General features: G+C 46.4%; 2 protein-coding genes across 2 annotated transcripts in view; one reads left to right on the top strand and one right to left on the bottom strand.

Annotated features, from left to right (window-relative positions):
• The window catches only part of NIBAN2 (niban apoptosis regulator 2), a 101527-nt gene extending 87648 nt beyond the window's left edge, over window positions 1-13879 (top strand). Inside the window, exons 9-14 of the mRNA XM_079962056.1 lie at window positions 1031-1218; window positions 2970-3125; window positions 5808-5924; window positions 7629-7736; window positions 9362-9473; window positions 10195-13879. Coding sequence (XP_079818182.1) covers window positions 1031-1218; window positions 2970-3125; window positions 5808-5924; window positions 7629-7736; window positions 9362-9473; window positions 10195-10934 — 1421 coding nt within the window. The 3' untranslated portion in view covers window positions 10935-13879. The remainder of the gene's footprint in view (window positions 1-1030; window positions 1219-2969; window positions 3126-5807; window positions 5925-7628; window positions 7737-9361; window positions 9474-10194) is intronic.
• The window catches only part of SLC31A2 (solute carrier family 31 member 2), a 543264-nt gene that overhangs the window by 515196 nt on the left and 12501 nt on the right, over window positions 1-15567 (bottom strand). The gene's annotated exons all lie outside the window — the stretch shown is intronic.

The raw sequence follows: 15567 nt of genomic DNA, 5'->3' as shown, positions 1-15567 counted from the left end.
TATCCAATTGGCGTATGATTGTCAACATATGGGTCCTTTTGATCCCGGAAGTGGGCAGAATGGTGGCAGGGGATGCTTATGCATGCTCCGCCAGCATGCGTGGTAGCTGGGGATGAATCCCCTGCACAAAATAGTTAGACCAATTAGATCAATTAAACTATATATTGCACTAGCCGTAGGCCATGGCATCATTCAGAAGGAGAACAAAAAACAAACAAAAAACAATAACCATAAAAATCATTGGGCACCACACATACAATAAAACCATGGTCACAGCTACTAAAATTATTTGTTGCATTAAATAGAATAGAATAGCAGAAGATTCTCGGGTAAGATGTGCCAAATGAAATATCCGAATCCCCTTTGCAGTTGCACAAAATAGTTGCTGTACTATACCACCCTGGAATATTTGAATGCTTCTTTGGTTGTCCTTGAATCTGCCCACCACACTTGCCACCCTCTCCTGCCACACCCCTGGAGAACCACAGGGGGCAGCATCTCCTTGGTTAATGGTTTTAGAGCACCTATCTGTGGGTTTTCTGCAACATCAGGGATTGGGATAGATCAGGGGTCAGCAAACTTTTTCAGCAGGGGGCCAGTCCACTGTCCCTCAGACCTTTTGGGGGGCCGGACTATATTTTGAAAAATAAATAAAAATGAATGAATTCTTATGCCCCAGAGATGCATTTTAAATAAAAGCACACATTCTACTCATGTAAAAACACCAGGCAGGCCCCACAAATAAGCCAGATATGCATTTTAAATAAAAGGGCACATTCTACTCATGTAAAAACATGCTGATTCCTGGACCATCCATGGGCCAGATTTAGAAGGCGATTGGGCTGGATTGTGCCCCCAGGCCTTAGTTTGCCTACACGTGGGCTAAATGACCTTTCAAGGCATTTTCCAACCCTGGTTGTTATCTGTATGATCGATCGTGCGGCGTTTGCTAGTTGCCTGCACAGGTGTCCAGATCTGGGGTGCAGGTTTGTGGAGGCAGTTCTAACCTCCCTGACGCTTCTTCATCCAGCCACAGTCTTCTCTAAAGCAGAGATCTGTGTTCGGAACCACGTCCAGCCTTATATCCCTTCCATCCTGGAGGCACTTATGATCCCCACCAGCCAGGGCTTTGCCGAGGTGCGGGAAGTCTTCTTCAAGGAGGTGACCGACATGAATATGAACATCCTCAACGAAGGAGGAATGGAGAAGATGGGGGAGGTAAGCTAGAGGTCTTGGTGGCAAAAGAGGAAATTTGGGGTTGGGGCAAGCATTGTAGGGGAGGGTCTTCAGCATAAGACGCCTCAGACTTCAGCAAAAGGACCTGGAAATTAGTTACCGTATTTTCTTTTTACCCTAGCTTTTTTTCTTCTTCTTTTTTTTTTTGAGAAGCAAAGTGGCTAGTAAGCCTGATCTTTATTAAAGGAAACAAACAGTTGCAACAGGGTCCCCACTCACCACATGCAGGAGGGAGGAGAACCCTGAACAATGGTCTTATGTAGATTATGTAGTGTTTTTTTTTTTAATTAAATATTTTATTAAGGATTTTCTTGTTTTACAGAAGTAAGTGTAATGCCTCATATTTTTTTTCCGTGTAACATTTTTACAAATCCGTTTCATTTGTTGAGGCATTAGGGGGAGAAGAAAAAGAAAAAGAAAAAGAAGAAAGGGGGGGTGGAGGGAGGGAAGATGGATGGGGGTGGGGTCGGGTGGCGATGTTTCTATTATGCTTAATGTATGTAGAGTTTGGTGTCAGCGTTGCTTGTGTTGTTCACTTGTGTTCCTTTGGTGGTGAGAGAGGTTGGGGTTGGCCTAGGGTGTGGTCGTTTGTTTGTGATTGGCTGTGGTGATCTTTGTTTTCGTGTGTGAGTGGGGTGGGTGGGTGTTTTGGAACAGGTTAGCCATAATGATTTGTATGCTGTTGGTGGATTATTGTCATTGTCTTGTTGGGCTGTGTATGTGATAAAGGGGAGCCATACCGGGGTGAAGGCGTCTTCTGTTTGTCCCCGTGTCAGTTTCAGTTTATTAGTTAATTTTTCTAGTAGGGCTGTTTCCCATACTATTTGGTATTTACCCTAGCTTTTAGCCCTTAATATGAAGGGTTTCAATTACCTGTGGCCTCTTTTAGTGGGACAGTATCTGCAATAACTATTTGAATAGATGTGGTATTCTTCTAAAAGTTCTCATGGATTGCATTTCCTATAATTGGTTTCATATAGTATTTGTAAGCCTCTTTGGGTTACTTTTTTGAGGAAAGCATTAATAAGTGGCCGTGGTAGTAAAAATAATACGAATCCTTCTATATACATAAAAATGTAAGGCTGTCATCATGTTCCAGTATGGTAGGCAGGTGAGTGAGCAGCAGCGTGGGAGGCAGGTGGCCCTGGTGAACTGTTTAATGGAGGTGGGGGGAGGCACTTCAGACAGCAGTTTGCTAAGCCACCCTCTGAAGCCCCTCAACCTCCTTTAAAAGGGGTGGGGTTTTGGGTGAGCTGGGAGAGGAGGGGAAGGGGAGTTTGGGCAAGCCGTGAGAGGATAGGCCAGGGGATGGGTGAGGCGTAAAGGGAGGGGGTGGGTGGGGGAAAAGGGGTGGCAAGGGGGTTTGTGTTGTTGAGCAGAGTAAGCAGGGACAGAACCCTCTAGTAGCAGTTGTAATTAGTAGTACAGTAGTACCTCTGGTTGCCATCGGGATCCGTTCCGGAGGCCTGTTCTCAACATGAAAAGCGTTCAACCTGAAGCGCCGTATCTGCGCAGGTGTGCAGTGTGATTTGGTGCTTGTGTGCATGCACGAAGCGCGATTCAGCGCTACTGCGCATGTGCGAGCAGTGAAATCCGGAAGTAACCCTTTCCGGTACTTCCTGGTTGCCGCAGGACGCAACCTGAAAAAATGTAACATGAAGCAAACGTAACATGAGATATGACTGTAATAGTAGTAGTAGTAATAATATCTTTTCCTCTCCCCGCTCCTCCAGTACATGGAAAACCTTTCCCAGCTGGCTTTCCACCCAGTCAAGATGCAGTCCTGCTATGAGAAGATGGACCAGTTGAAGCTGGAAGGGCTGCAGCAGAGGTTTGATGTGTCCAGCGCCTCTGTGTTTAAGCAGCGGGCCCAGATCCTGATGAGACAGGTAGGGACTGCCTTGCCAGATCGGACCAAAAGCCAGCCTCATTGACAGTATCTGGCAAGCTTGCAAACAGCATTTTGGATCCCAAGATTCAAAGGGGAGGACATCTTTATTTCAGCCCAAGGGTCATATACCAGGGGCCATGTGTTGGTGGTAGGTGGGATTGGCAATAATAGTGGGCGGAGCAATGGTTGTGACTCTTTGTAGAGTGAGACTACATCCGAGAACCCAAGACGTTTCTGCAGGCATGCAAACATTGCATCACATTCCTGTTGCTATCTAGATTTAAATACGGTCAGGGGTGGTGTACAACTTTTTTAAATCTTTCCACCCAGTGGGCCAGATCTGCATATACCCTAATGCAGATGCAGGCAAACTTGGCTCTCCAGATGTTTTGGGACTACAACTCCCATGATCCCTAGCTAACAGGACCAGTGGTCAGGGATGATGGGAATTGTAGTCCCAAAACATCTGGAGGGCCGAGTTTGCCTATGCCTGCCCTAATGCTTTGTGGGACAAATTTGGCTGGTGGGTGTGACTGCCCAGCAGTGAATCCCCTGAGAACACAATGATTTATTGAGCGTCTTAGAAGACACACCAGCTTACTTAAGAAGCAGGAAGAAACCATTGATATAATTGAGCATCCCCGCTTCATTTTAGAAGGCAGAGTCGGTGCCAGCCTCTTCTTGCTCCTGGTGCTGGTGGATAGTGGGAGTTTGCTCTCCCCCCCCCCCCTCAGCAAAGGAACAATTGTGAGCTCACTGGAAGCTCTTGATTGTTCCTTTGAATCAATGTTAGTACCCACCCCATACTTGTTAATGAACTGGACTAACTGAGAATCATGAAATTGTAGAGTTGAAAGGAACCCCCAAGGGTCATGTAGTCCAACCCCCTTGTAATGTAGGAATCACAGCTCAAGAATCCGTGGCAGATAGTCATCCAACCTCTGTTGAAAAACCTCCAGTGGGGAAGAGTCCACGACTTCCCAAGGGAATCCATTCCACTGTCAAACAGCTCTTACCATCAGGAAATTCTTCCCAACGTTTAGTCAAAATCTTCTTTCTTCTGATTTGAATCCCTTGGTTTGCGTCCTTCCCTCTGGAGCAGAAAACAAGATTGTTCCATCTTAGATCCTTCAACTTAGATTCATCATTTTCAGTAGGTTAGGTAAATGTAAAGGGACCCCTGACCATTAGGTCCAGTCGTAGCCGACTCTGGGGTTGCGGCGCTCATCTCGCTTTATTGGCCAAGGGAGCCGATGTACAGCTTCTGGGTCATGTGGCCAGCATGACTCAGCCGCTTCTGGCGAACCAGAGCAGCACACGGTAACGCCGTTTACCTTCCCGCTGAAGTGGTACCTATTTATCTACTAGCACTTTGACGTGCTTTCGAACTGCTAGGTTGGCAGGAGCAGGGACCAAGCAACAGGAGCTCACCCCATCGCGGGGATTCGAACCGCCGACCTTCTGATCAGCAAGTCCTAGGCTCTGTGGTTTAACCCACAGTGCCACCCGTGTCCCAGTAGGTTATCAGTAAATTATCCCTAACTAAATTCCATGCAAAGTGGACCCATTAGGGTCAACTTTGAGTAGGACTAGCAGTGGATGGAACCCATTGTTCTGAATCTCTGCCCTCCATTGAACCTTTTACCCCAATTCCCCCCAAAAGGGAGGGATTCACTCAGCTCTCACCCCAATCAGATGAATCAGCCAAGCTGAGAGAGTAGCCCTTAGTACTATTTTCACCCAACTTCACTAGATGTCCCAGAGCGTTGCCATTTTTTTAAAAAAGAGAGCTAAACCTTCACTTATCGTATTTTTTGCTCTATAAGACTCACTTTTTCCCTTCTAAAAAGTAAGGGGAAATGTGTGTGCATCTTATGGAGCGAATGCAGGCTGCGCAGCTATCACAGAAGCCAGAACAGCAATAGCGATTGCTGCTTTCACTGCACAGTGATCCCTCTTGCTGTTCTGGCTTCTGAGATTCAGAATATATTTTTTCTTGTTTTCCTCCTCCAAAAACTATCTTGTGGTCTGGTGCGTCTTATAGAGCAAAAAATACGGTAATTTAATCACAGGGCCTCCAGTGATGTTTGTGTGTGTTCTTTGTTGTAAAATCACCATTTGGGTTACTTTGCTGCTGAAGAAATTTTCAGCCTAGCACAACCCCCAACTTCTGGTGAATAGGTCTTCTCTGTGACCCTGTTTGGGCAGGGAATTGCCACCACTGCCCTCTAGTGGCCAGGATGATTTGTACATGTTTTACAAGCCATACATTCTCGTTTTAAGTTTTTTTGTTTATGTGCAGTTTGGGTTCTCTTTCTTCCATGTAATAATTCAAATCAAAAACAACAATGACATCCAAATGAACTTAGGCATGCTGTAAAATTACACAATCGAAAGGTTTAAGAGCATAATTGTGACACTTATTTTAATTTCAGAAGGTTTTTTTGTTTTTGTTTTTGTTTTTTGCGGCTAAGCTATCAAATCCGAACATCTGTAGAATGTCATAGTGCTTCTCCATCAAGTGTCAATGGCGCTTCAGCAAAGAGGTCTGTAGAGGCAGAGCCCCAAGCAAATCAGGGTTTAAAACAGTTATTCCAAAGCCAGCGGTCTTCTAAGGAACATTACTCAGTGTTTTATATCTTTTAAATAAACGGTTACTTGTTGTTTTTGGGTGTTGCAGCAAATGGATGATACCGTGTACACCTTTGAGACGCTCCTTCATCAGGAGGTGGGGAAATCGCCAGACAAAGATGAGCTCTGCAAAACCATTCAGCGCATCCTGGAGCGGGTGCTTAAGGTGAGCCTGTCTGCCGACCTTTAGGTCCATTTGCACTGGATCAGACCTGCCAGGCTGGCTTCTGGAAGAAGCAAATAGAATCATAGAAATGTAGTTGGAAGGGACCTCAAGGGGCCATCTAGTCCAACCCCCTGCAATGCCGGAATCTTTTGCCCAGCGTGGGACTTGAACCCACAACCCTGAAATTTAAGAGTTTCATTGTCTGCTGACTGAGCTGTCCTGGTTGAGAACTGTTGGTAGCCTATCAAGCCACATGGCATTAGGTCAGGAACGGGAGAAATGTTCTCTTTCCTTTTTACATTCTTATTTTGTTCATTAAATTTTTATGACATTTAACAACACTGTACACACACGTAATAAAATATCACCCAAGAAGATGGTATTCAGGGAATGCATGCAGAATAGCATCCAAATAGCATAATAAGTTCCTATCCCAGTCAACCATCTGTACATATGGTGATAAACAGTGTATTTTTAATTCCATTACATTTTATTTATCACTTATTTATCCCGCCTTTCATCCAAGAGTTCAAGATAGCATACATAGTTCTCCTCCCCATTTTATCCTCACAAGAACTCTGTGAGGTAGGCAGAGAGTGAGTGACTTGGCCCAAGGTCACCCACTGAGCTTCATGGCTGTGTAGGGATTTAAACCCTGGTCCTCCATGTCCTAGTCTGACACTCTAACCACCTTGTCTCACTAGCAAAAGTTTTCTAAAGTTATAAAATACCTCCCTTTTCATTTTCAGCCATGTGCATAACAAATCTGTGCCAGCGAAAGATTCTCTGTGCTTCGTGCCTCGTGCCAATTTTATTTTATTATTCAATTTCCCCACAAGTGCGATTTGCCATACTTCATTGTACCAATTTGTCAGAGAAACACCTTCTTAAGTATCTCACTATTACAAGCCTGACCGCTAGCAGAGAAGAACTTGCTAGACATTCCAGCTGTAAGTGAATATCACTTGTCATGAAAAGATTGGGAAGATTGGAAATTTAGAGGCATTTTGTTCAGTAATGGCTTTTATTTTGGACAAATACTTCCTCCCAGAACCAAGCCAATTTGCCATACGTCCACTGCATGTGCCATTCCACAGCCAACAGTTTAGTGAGTAGGAGGTGCTAATATGAACTAACCGTATAGGCGTCAGGTGCCATTTTTGCACTATTTTAAGTGCTGCCTCTTTTGTCAAGACAGATTTAAAAGGAAATCTGGCTTTTGCCTTCCCACACCTGCCTGAAACCATCTGCCGTACCCATTTGGTTACATGTTGTGGAAATGTTTTCACCCCAAGGAAAGCGTTCCTTCTGGGCAACTTTGTAGGAGGCCATAGCCAGCGGAGGGCAGAGTCATAGGGGAAAAGTGGACAGGGCAGTGGATGCAAACTTTCACTTTGCACAGCAGGCTAATTTCTACATTCACCGCTCTCTACCTGCCACCCAGACAAGCAAGAGGCATGATAAGAGTTTGATGACACATTGCAGCCAGGCAGGAACCCTCAAGGAAGGGGGGCAAGCAGGGGCAGAGGGAGGATGGTTGAGGAGTTGTAGCTCCCCTAAGCCCAGATAGCAAGGCTTGGTGGGTTGCATTTGTCCTCTAGGTCTGAGGTTAGGCAGACCACTCTTCTCTTACATGGTTTTAAGTCCCTTTCCTCTGTCTCAGTGGTGTGACTGTCTGCCCCCTCTTTTCTCTCCTCCCTGCAGAAATATGACTATGACAGCAGCACAGTAAGGAAGAAGTTCTTCCGGGAGGCCCTGCTCCAGATCACCATCCCCTTCCTGCTGAAGAAGCTGGCCCCCACTTGCAAAGGGGTAAGCACAAGCCCCCAACAGGAAGAGGGGTGAACAAAAATGCAAGGGCAAGCAAAGCTTCCCTTTCAGAAGGAGTGTGCTAGCATCATGGCCAGGAGGAGGAACCTCTGGCATGAGGGCCTCAATCGGCCTACCATACGATATGATACGATAGTTTTTATTGTCATTGTCCCATACAAAACAACGAAATTGAAAAAATCTACATCAGACATTCGAAAACCAACAAGCCTGCTATCCCAGCCTGGTTAGCCCCCTAAAAACTCTGATACCCCATAATTAAATACAATATACTCCCATAGAGACTACCTTACACTGCATTTAAAACCAAAATCACATTTGGATAGGTAAAGGTAAAGGGACCCCTGACCATTAGGTCCAGTCGTGGCCGACTCTGGGGTTGCGGTGCTCCTCTCGCTTTATTGGCCAAGGGAGCTGGCATACATGTGGCCAGCATGGCAAACCAGAGCAGCGCACAGAAACGCTGTTTACCTTCCCGCCAGAGCGGTACCTATTTATCTACTTGCACTTTGAGGTGCTTTTGAACTGCTAGGTTGGCAGGAGCAGGGACCGAGCAACGGGAGCTCACCCCGTCGCAGGGATTCAAACCGCGACCTTCGATTGGCAAGTCCTAGGCTCTGTGGTTTAACCCACAGCGCCACCCGCATCCCATTTGGATATGTCTCCTCAATTGACCCACAAGATAATTTGGGCCAAGCCATGCTGTCCTGTTCTGCACTTGACATGCTAGATGATGCCAGGGGTGGCAGACAATGATCTTGCTTAGCTTAAAGGGCACTTTGCCATCATAGCTGATCAGAGTGTCTGCAAAGCTCTCCACAATACCTGACAATCTACTGATAACCAACTCTTACCAGTAAAAAAAGAAATAAGGGTAAAAGAATAAAATCAGCAATAAGCTACAACCATATTAAAATACATGGCAGCTTCCACATGTCAAGAATAAGTTTGCTCAAAGGAAAGTATTTTCAGCATGCTCCGAAAAGACTACAGGGAAGGAGCCTGCCAGATGTTAAAAGGCAGGGAGTTCCAAAGTGCAGGTGCTGCTGCACTAAAAGATCAATTTCTTACAAGTGCAGAATATTAACGTTGCACAGACCACAGGCTGAAGCAGGGTGGGTGCTTACGGGATAATGCGATCCTGCAAGTAAGTGCTAATGGAACAGCCTCCACCAGGCAGCAACTCTCACCACCCCTAACTGGGGCTGGTGGGATTGGAGTTCAACAACATCTGGAGATGCCACTGGTTTACTTTTGCTGCTTGTTGTGTAAATGTTGTGCATAATTTTTTAAAAATGACAACAGTAAACCAACTCTTGTCTATAGGATTCTTCAGATTGCACTTTGCTTGGGCAATTTTGTCCGGCAGAAAAACTTTCTTAATTTTTAAAGCAAATACACTACAGAAAGAAAAAAAGAAAGAAGGAAAGAAAGAAAGTTAATTAATTAAAATAATGTTTAAGGGCTGCTATTATTAGAGAGTCTCTTTCCCAATCAATTCTATTTTTTGTTTTGTTGAGTGTGGGTCTTCCTCCCCCCCCCCTTTCTTATTTTTCCCTTTTTCTGTTGTTCATTCAAAATATTTTTCTTTCTTTCTCCCATGGCAGGACCTCTCAAGATTCCAGGAACTGATTTTTGAAGATTTTGCCCGTTTCATCCTGGTGGAGAACACCTACGAAGAGGTGGTACTGCAATCTGTCATGAAAGACATCATGATGGGTAAGGAGGAGTGAATGCCCTCCTCATGGGGGGTGTTACTATTCTATTGAAGTGGTCGCTGACTGTTTTTTGGACCAATGGGCACATTTGGAGTTGTGAGAGGGCACCGTGGATGCCAGTCACAGAATAGCCACCATGGGGAGGGTGTGGCTTCACACCAAATGATGCAGGTGCTCCCCCATGACCCCCCACATCACTGGGGAGAAAGATGCCTACCCCAGACATCACTGTGCTACACTGTTCCTAAAGTTGTTTAACAGTATATTGTTCTTCCCAGGGAACCCTGGGAACTGTAGATCTATGAGGGGAATAAATGGTAAAGGGACCCCTGACCATTAGGTCCAGTTGCGGACAACTCGGGGGTTGCAGCGCTCATCTTGCTTTATTGGCCAAGGGAGCCAGCGTACAGCTTCTGGGTCATGTGGCCAGCATGACAAGGCCACTTTTGGCGAACCAGAGCAGCACACGGAAATGCCATTTACCTTCCCGCCAGAGTGGTACCTATTTATCTACTTGCACTTTGTGCTTTCAAACTGCTAGGGGGCCTCTTAACAACTCTCAGCACCTTCAACAAACTACAGTTCTCATAATTCTTTGGGGGGGGGGGAGATATGACTGCTTAAAGTGGTATCATCGCACTTTAAATGCCTGGTGTGGATGTGGCCTTATGCATTGTCCCATTAGTGGTCCTGTTCATGCTCCTTTCCTTTCCACATTTCAGCTGTGAAGGAGGCAGCTGTGCAGCGGAAGCACAACCTGTACCGCGACAGCATCGTGATGCACAACAGTGACCCCAACCTGCACTTGCTTGGCGAGGAGACGCCCATAAACTGGGAGGAAGAGTTCGGCAGGCAGTCGGACTCAGACCCGCCAGATGAGAAGCAGCGCCGGGCCAAGCAAGTCGTTTCCGTCATCCACGTTGACGAAGAGGCCCTTCCCTACGAGGTCACTTCCCTGGAGGGTTCCCCAGGTGCAGCTGAGCTGGAGCTCGAGGGGGTAGACCGCAGTCCTTCCCCTCCTGTGCAGGGGTCCCCTGACAGCGTGAAGGACCTTCGTACGATGCTGGTGAAGGAGATCTGCGTCAAGGCTCCGCTTGAGAAGGCTGATTCCCAGCTGGGCAATGGCACCATTGCCCAGAAGAGCGAAGTAGACCCCAAACACATGGAGGGGAAGGAGGAGGAGGAAGCCACCAGGGAGGCAGGCAAGCAAACGCCACAACATCCCGCTGAGTGCCAGGCGGAGGCGCAGGAGGCTACGGACTCCATGCCCACTTCTCCTGCCCAGTCGCCTTCCCTGGCTGCCGATGGGGGTTCCTGCCTTGAGCCTAGCGATAAGGAGACAGGGGAGGAGACGGGGGTGCAAGTGGAGGTGACCCCAGTTTGTGAGACCAGCAAGGAATCCTTTGTGGAGAACAGCCATGGGGCTACAGAAGGCAGCGAAGGGGTGCAGACTCAGTTCTAGGACAGCTGCCCCACCTCTATGCAAGAGGGTTCCTCTATTGGCTGTGTCAATGCCAAAGGCAGACTCGAATTGGGGGACCCTGTGGGGGGCGGTTGGGGGGGGGGAGAAGGCAGGCAGGGTGAGGGGAGAGCAAAGTGCCTAAAGTTGGTTCTTTGGCCTCCTTAATTTGCATGTGCTCAATCCATCCAGAGAAGTATTGAGGGGGCCCAGGGGATGGGATGGAGGAACCCCAGAAATAATATCAGTTCTTCTAGCTGTCTCTCTTGGGACTATGCTGACCATTCTGGGCTTCTGTAAGCCTGGAATTAGGTTGGCTTCCTCACATTCCTTTCCTTTGCACCTTTCGTTCACAATTGGCTCATCAGGGGTCTCCTTCCCCCATTCCAGTTCTACTGAAAAGACACTTTACCTTGGATGCCAGGGAATGTCTGGGGTACAGGAACAGAATGACAGCTGCTTCCCTACTCCTTGCCCTCCACTACAGATATAGAAAATGCTTTTCTGCATTTCTTCCAGTCCACCTTCATTTTATTGGATCTTGGTTGTGTTTTAATCCAGTCTCATTGCCCCACTGATAATTATATATATATATATATTTAAGGGTAGTCATCTTCTTTTAACTGTTTCACAAGTAAGAAAATCTCATCACCTGTGCATCTCCACCTCTCTTCCCCAGCGTTGACAGCCATGCCCTAGTGTAGTTCCGCAACTCCCATCACTTGGAGGGATTTGAGGATCTGGGTAGGAATATTAGCTGCAGGGCCTAGTAGGTAGAGCCAGCGAGTCCCTTTTCGCTAGAGAATGACGATGCAAATGAAGGTTAGAGAAACCGGATGTGGAGGCTGTTAAGGCCGAACAAGGGAAGTGTGTAGCAGAAAGCAGTGAACGTATGTGGATGAGGGCAAAGCTGTGGAATAAGTTTTCTTCCCTGCCCAGGGAGGGGTCAAGTAACATACATCTTGTAGGTTTACCACCAAGGCAAGAAACTGGGTAGATATGTTAATGGTGATGGCTTGTATCCAGTGCTCATCCTATTCAGAGTAGGCTTCTCTCTGCGCCCAATTTATAGGCAAGAAAATCATAAGAGAACTTGCCTGCTTTGCTTTAGAACGTTTTCTTCATTGGTGATGGTGGGTGGATAGGGAATGCAGACTGGATGCCATAGCAAGGGTTGTCCCATTGAAAGTGTGCGTGTATGCACATATTGGATTTACAAAAATATCCATTTTTCTTTTTACCCCTGATGGGTAAAAGGAATATGGTTATTGCCTCCTGGAGCTTCTAGGGATTGTGCCGAAACTTATTCCTTGCTTGGAGGCAGACCCACTGAAATTAATAGACATGAGTCTCTCTCAGAGAAAAAGGTGGGGATTTAAAGCCTGGTACAGGTGAAATTGAGAGGAGATATGATAGCCATCTCCAAATACCTAAAGGGCTGCCACATGGAGGCTGGAGCTAGCTTGTTTTCTCCAGCTCCAGAGGACCCAAACCAACATTAGGAAGAACTTTCTGATGGAAAGAGCTGTTTGACAGTGGAACAGTCTCCTTTGGGAGGTTGTGGACTCTCCTTCCTTGGAGGTTTCTAAGCAGAGGTTTGACGGCCACCTGTCATGGATGCTTTAGCTGAGATTCCTACACTGCAGAGGGTTGGACTAGATGACCCTTGGGGTCTCTTCCAACTCTACAGTTCTACGATTCTGTGAAATAAATGTATAATATTAATAATATGGTGAACTTAGGCACATTTCAGTGAGTCTGCTCTGAGTAGGGTAGCTTTGGGTGCACCGCTGTGTTTTCCTGTTATCTGAGGGCTAACTCACTCATTTCTCAGCACCTCTGACTCTAGTTTATGAGGCAAATCAAATTTGAGGAGCTTGTCATTCCAGAAAGTGTAGGGCGGTCAATCCTTAGCCATGGAACAGCACCAGCTCAGGAGGGCTGTTCTAGATAATATCCAGATGTTGTATACTTGAGAGTGGTTCATTACAAGTTTTTCCCCCATCAGTCCACCTCTGGATGTTATTGGATGTTCTCCACCTCTGGATGTTATTGGGTTACAGCTGCAGCTGGCTGGAGATGATGGGAGTTGTAGTCCAACACCATCTGGGTAATCCAAAGTTGACTAACACTGAATGGGCCTCTTGTACAGGAATGCGGAACCTGTGGCCCTCCAGGTGTTGCTGGCCCTCCCACCATCCCTAGTCACTGGCTACACTGGTTGATGGGAACTGCAGTCAAACAACACCTGGAGGCCTTCCGGTTCCGCATCCCTCTCACATTTCCTCTTCCCCAGTGGCCAAGTTGTTGCTTTCACCTATCAAACATGATTTTATAGGCGCAAGAGGGCAGGGAAGCAAATGGACATGGGTACATTTGTATGTGTTTTAGTTAAGGTGGTGACAGAATGATGTTTTAGAATGAAAACAGTGGAGACCAATGGGGCATCTGGCTTCCACTAAAGTTAGAGGGAGTGGGTAAGGAGCAAGCCCACCAAAGGCTCTAGCGACTTAGAAATGGAGTGTCTTAATGTCAATGCAGAACTATTGTACACTTTTCCAAAGGACGATGGGAAGACTGAATGACCATGATCCAAGCCTTGCATGTAAATGCACATTGCACATGCACACACACACACCCCTTACTGCAGTTGTGGCACCATGCCAGTTTCAAAGTGCTTGTTCATTATTCCCTTAATGTCTCTTTAAGAATTTTTTTTATTTGATTTTTTTTGGAGGAGGGGACGGAGACCTATTTAGTCATTCATTTTCACTTTCTCTCTCTGCTCTTCGTAAAACAAAAAGTGCCTTAATCTTGGGAACTAAAGCCTGCCATCTTTTTACCTTTCTTCTTCCAGTATACTTTATTGCAAAACTTATACCAAATGTTTAAGAGGGGGGAAATGTGGCTTATATATTATTAATAAAATCTAGATTTATTTAAGATCAGTACAGCCTGCCTCCTCCTTCCCATCGCTTGGGCTCTTGACAAAAAGACGTTTGGAAATTTTGTGTGCTTGAAAGAGAGGACACAACCTCTTGTCAGATAGGCCTCCAATTTGATTTTACTGTGGCTGCATTCACACTGTATTTTATTCCCATTTTCCTGACATTTCTCAAGCTGTTCATTTCCCCCACTGTTTTTGAGCTTTCACACAACACAAAGTTACTTTCAGAAAAGCAATGGGACATAGGCACAAAAGATCCATTTGCAGAAAATCATGGGAGAAAAGTAAGAAAATTTGGGGTGGTATTCTGGCATACGGTTCTTTCCTACTGTTTTCATAGGGGGGATTCATGGGGGAACAGAGGGTGGGGAAGTAGCAACATTTGTTGTTGCCGGACCAACTCTGTGTTACAAAGATGTCTGCAAATGTGAGAGGAAGTCTGGCAACATCAGCCCTGCTGTGTGGGAATCCCTTGCAGAGGACAGCAGTGTCTGGAGACAGTCAGGCTGTGCATCCAAGGCAGTGACCAGAAGAAGAATGACCACTAGGAGAAGCACAGAGACAAGAAATGTGATGGCAGTACAACCGGACAGCTTCACCTGCCCCAGCTGCAACAAAACTTGTCTCTCCTGCATTGGTCTCTACAGCCACAGCAGGCGCTGCAACAGTGCAACAGCTTGACTTCATCTCCAAAGGTCACTCCTCCATTGCCTCCGAGGACAGACAGATGCTAACACCACCACCACCACACTCACTGGTGGGAATGAAATTTAGCACATGGTGCTGGTGTTATGGCAAACCCCCCCCCCACTGTTCCATACTGCAACTGGTACTGCAGTGTGAAAAGAACGTTAGAAAATGGACAGAAGTGTTGGCATTACAATCAAGAAAACTAATGCAATAACCGCTCACATCTAAATGCACTTGTGGCCCCCCTGCATTCTTCCTCACTTGAGTCTAGTTCAAAGGATGGTGGGGGGGGGATCTATGGACCACCATGTGTTGTTGAACTCCCATAATCTCTGTTTATCTATCCACTGCTATTTACAAAATCCAGGTGGTTTACAATAATCATCAATGTCCATTGGCTTTGCTGCCTGGGCCTTATGAGTCCCAACAGTAGCTGTCTGGGATACAGGATCCTCCCCTGTAAGACTCTCAGACAGCCAAACTCTACTACTGATAACTCCAGCCTCTTTTATTCTCCCCCAGCCAAAACTCTTTTTGTCCTGATCTACAATTTAAGCATTTTTAACCCTCCCTTAGGATGGGCTGTCTAGCCAACCATGAAACAGCCAGCCTGTTTGCTTTGCATTCATCCTGCTCTGTGTGCTAGGTGGTGTGCCATCACCACGTGTCTGTTGAGCATCCATTCTGTTTGGTTTGTGGAGAGGCTAGCATACAGCAAACGTGATTACCTTGCTTTACGATGCCTTTCCCATTCTTTCCTTAGCTCAGAAAGTTCATTTTTGGTTGGGGCGGGGCGGAGAAGGCAAGTGGGCATGCTGTACAAGAGCATCAGATCACCTTTGATGGCTCGCCCTGAATTTGCCAGCTTGTGATTGAATCTCAGCCAAAAGTAGCAACAGTCTGGAATGATTCCACTGAACATGCTGAACGTGCTTAAGCAGTTTTGGGGGAAGAAAGTTTCGTTTTCACATGCAGGAATAACCTGAGACACCTTTCACC

Source organism: Podarcis cretensis (assembly GCF_951804945.1).
Source record: "Podarcis cretensis genome assembly, chromosome: Z".
In the NCBI taxonomy this organism is placed as follows: Eukaryota; Metazoa; Chordata; class Lepidosauria; order Squamata; family Lacertidae; genus Podarcis; species Podarcis cretensis.
This window is presented reverse-complemented; position numbering and strand designations above follow the sequence as displayed.